The 2,920-nt window shown below is 39.7% G+C and overlaps 1 protein-coding gene across 1 annotated transcript in view; it reads right to left on the bottom strand.

Annotated features, from left to right (window-relative positions):
• The window catches only part of SARC_09634 (exosome complex exonuclease RRP44), a 9,652-nt gene extending 8,748 nt beyond the window's left edge, over positions 1–904 (bottom strand). Inside the window, exon 1 of the mRNA XM_014296348.1 lies at positions 576–904. Coding sequence (XP_014151823.1) covers positions 576–863 — 288 coding nt within the window. The 5' untranslated portion in view covers positions 864–904. The remainder of the gene's footprint in view (positions 1–575) is intronic.
• Between the last annotated feature and the right edge of the window lie 2,016 nt (positions 905–2,920).

Raw genomic sequence — 2,920 nt, 5'->3', positions numbered from 1 at the left:
ATATATATACTCACACACACTCAACCACGCATCCATCTACACTCACCCACATACGCATACACAGACACAGACACAGACACAGACATGGACACAGAAACAGACATATATATATATATATAGCGCCAAATTCAAATATATCTAGATAAGAAACTACTTCGTTACATAAACCCCTTTATATGATACAAATATATCAGTATTTCCAAAAATGTTGACATACGTGTAAGAAGTTTATCTATATGTGAAGGATGAATATACTGCTACGAATATTTAGCAAAAGTGATCCGTTAGGATTTACTCATACCCAGATGTATACACTTATACATCTACGCAATATCGCACAATATAGTTCTGCAAGAAGTTTTCATGCCGAGAGTATATGACGTAAACACATCTGTTAGTGAATCATAATAGTTATATACAAAGCCCCTTGAAACGCATTTTCGTCATCGTAGTGACATACGATTATACTCATACACCGACAAGTAATTTAGACATATTTGTCTATATTTCCCACCGGTTCCAACGGGCATCAATTGTATGTCACAAAAAAGTCTCCATAATCAGAGTGCACTTACCTCATCTAGGACCGTTTGCAGGATGATGATGTTGGTTATATTTGCGTGCTCCAATAGATCAATTTGATGCAGAACAACGTTTGTATCCGGCAGTATGTAGTGAAAGAATTTGAACTTCTGAGATTGCGATTCAGCGCTAGGTGTGGCCTGCAGTGGCTTCTCGTCGCCACCACACTTTACACAATGCTCAGCCCCACACCAGACGTCATCGCGCATATAATGCTCTCTATGGACCTTCACCACATTTCCTTTGCGCGTCTTCTTAACGAAAGTTTTAGACTTCAACATGGTGAATGAAGTCTGTACTATATTATGGGAAGATATGAGCGTTTCGTTGAGATGTATACTAAAAATCGGATCAAATAGAAGTATCTATCACAGATTCTGCCACTAAATCATAAAAGCAAAAAGGGCGGGTGATTTGAAATTTCGGATCATTTTGATAGTGGTGGTACACGTGCAGACAAACCTGCTGAAAGTTACTTGACCTATTAAAAAGTACAGCCCATTAGGTGAATTACTGTGTTCATCTCTAGATAGAGAGACTCCCAGCAGTGGCGTGTTAAACGCAGTTGCGTCTCAACGGGAAAGTCAACACTGATAAAACAGACAAGGGGCAAGATTAGTGAACATGAGCAGTATCAGCTGTATACGTCATCATTAAAGTAGCCACTACTCAGGAAACACGAATTGACGACGATAAGGCGACACTGACACACTCGTAGTTTCAATGGATTTAAGTATCCCGACAAATCACTTAAATAAGTCACAACTTATTCAAAATATATTGCCCTGTTTTTGAATTTTAACCATAGTATTGTTGGGGAACAACGTTACTGACGAGCTTCTATTAATCACCAAAAAACAATTTCTATAATTCACGCAAGCAACATTATTGTGATAGGGAGATTGCAACATCGTACTGTGATAGGGAGATCGCAACATCGTACTGTGATAGGGAGATTGCAACATCGTACTGTGATAGGGAGATCGCAACATCGTACTGTGATAGGGAGATTGCAACATCGTACTGTGATAGGGAGATCGCAACATCGTACTGTGATAGGGAGATCGCAACATCGTACTGTGATAGGGAGATCTGGGGAACATCATGAACCTGCGGTTCGTTCAATCAGATTACACCTTATAGTGGTGCGGAATCGGATGCCATTTCAAAAAATAAATTAGTAGGCTAATCTTGTGACTTGGCGTTACCGCCATTTATAGATTCTATATCCGATCAACTCTAGCCCCTGAGTACTCGCATGAAGGGAATGTCGATTATTATGGTGCCGACATACCTCAAAACAGAAGAGTTATATATATGTAAAGTCATGTATGTTCGAAGTCTTCAAACAGAGCGATTGTAAATTATGATTTCTAATGCGCTTAAAAACACCCGTCGTAATATTTAAAAGCGGATAGTGCCAATTAGATTGGTCAAACGTGCATAGTAGTTGTGCGCGGGATGGTAATCGTATAGCTGGAAGATCAGTATGCTTGACATTTGACAACCTAAAAGCTGGAGTTCGAGTCGGCAGAGACCGTGATTTCAATATTCCTGAGAGATAGATTTATATCCTTTCTTCGACACGATTGTCAATGATTGCACTGTCCGTAATCTAGCGATTGTCACCACAACGTATAGCTACCGCTCGAATAAAGCTGAACATATGCAAGCAGCTGTGGCCTAGCAAATGTGTGTTTGATGCAACATTGATGTTCCGCACTGAGAGTACAATCCTACGTATCACTAAAATGAGATTTCACTCGGACAGCATGTATTGTCTTGCTCAATGCAAAGATAAGCGGATGGATGACGAAGAACTTTTCAGAGAATATATGACGAACAACTGAGGAGCTTCGAAGGAATGCTCACATATTGGCACAAAATCACCGGCGGGGAACAATGTGATTGGTATTAGTGTTTTCAATTTGTTATGCTACCTAAATGATATCTATTCACAACATGCGATAACCTCAGTTTAAAGCTTGTACAGCGACGAAGGAATCAATTTATAACTTTTTAATCCAGTTCGTCGTGGGTCTAGAGTCAACTTGTTCACTATTGCATCACACCGGAACAAAAACATTCCCGTATTGGGGTTGTCGTGCGTCGTATTATACTCCTGAAAGTAGCGAAGTGGTATCTTGTATTTGACGTGCAAATCTCACCAGGGGTAAATGCCTTTCAAAAGTAAGAATCGCAGACGAAGAACAACAATCTCAAGGTAAAACCGATATTAACAAATAGGAACAGGAGGGTTAGATAGAATGGTATAAAGTATTCCCAGATTGACGAGGCCGAAGCTATAAGTATTTATATTTTAGTAAACGACACCCTT

This window comes from Sphaeroforma arctica, assembly GCF_001186125.1.
Source record: "Sphaeroforma arctica JP610 unplaced genomic scaffold supercont1.1005, whole genome shotgun sequence".
NCBI classification, from domain to species: domain Eukaryota; class Ichthyosporea; order Ichthyophonida; genus Sphaeroforma; species Sphaeroforma arctica.
This window is presented reverse-complemented; position numbering and strand designations above follow the sequence as displayed.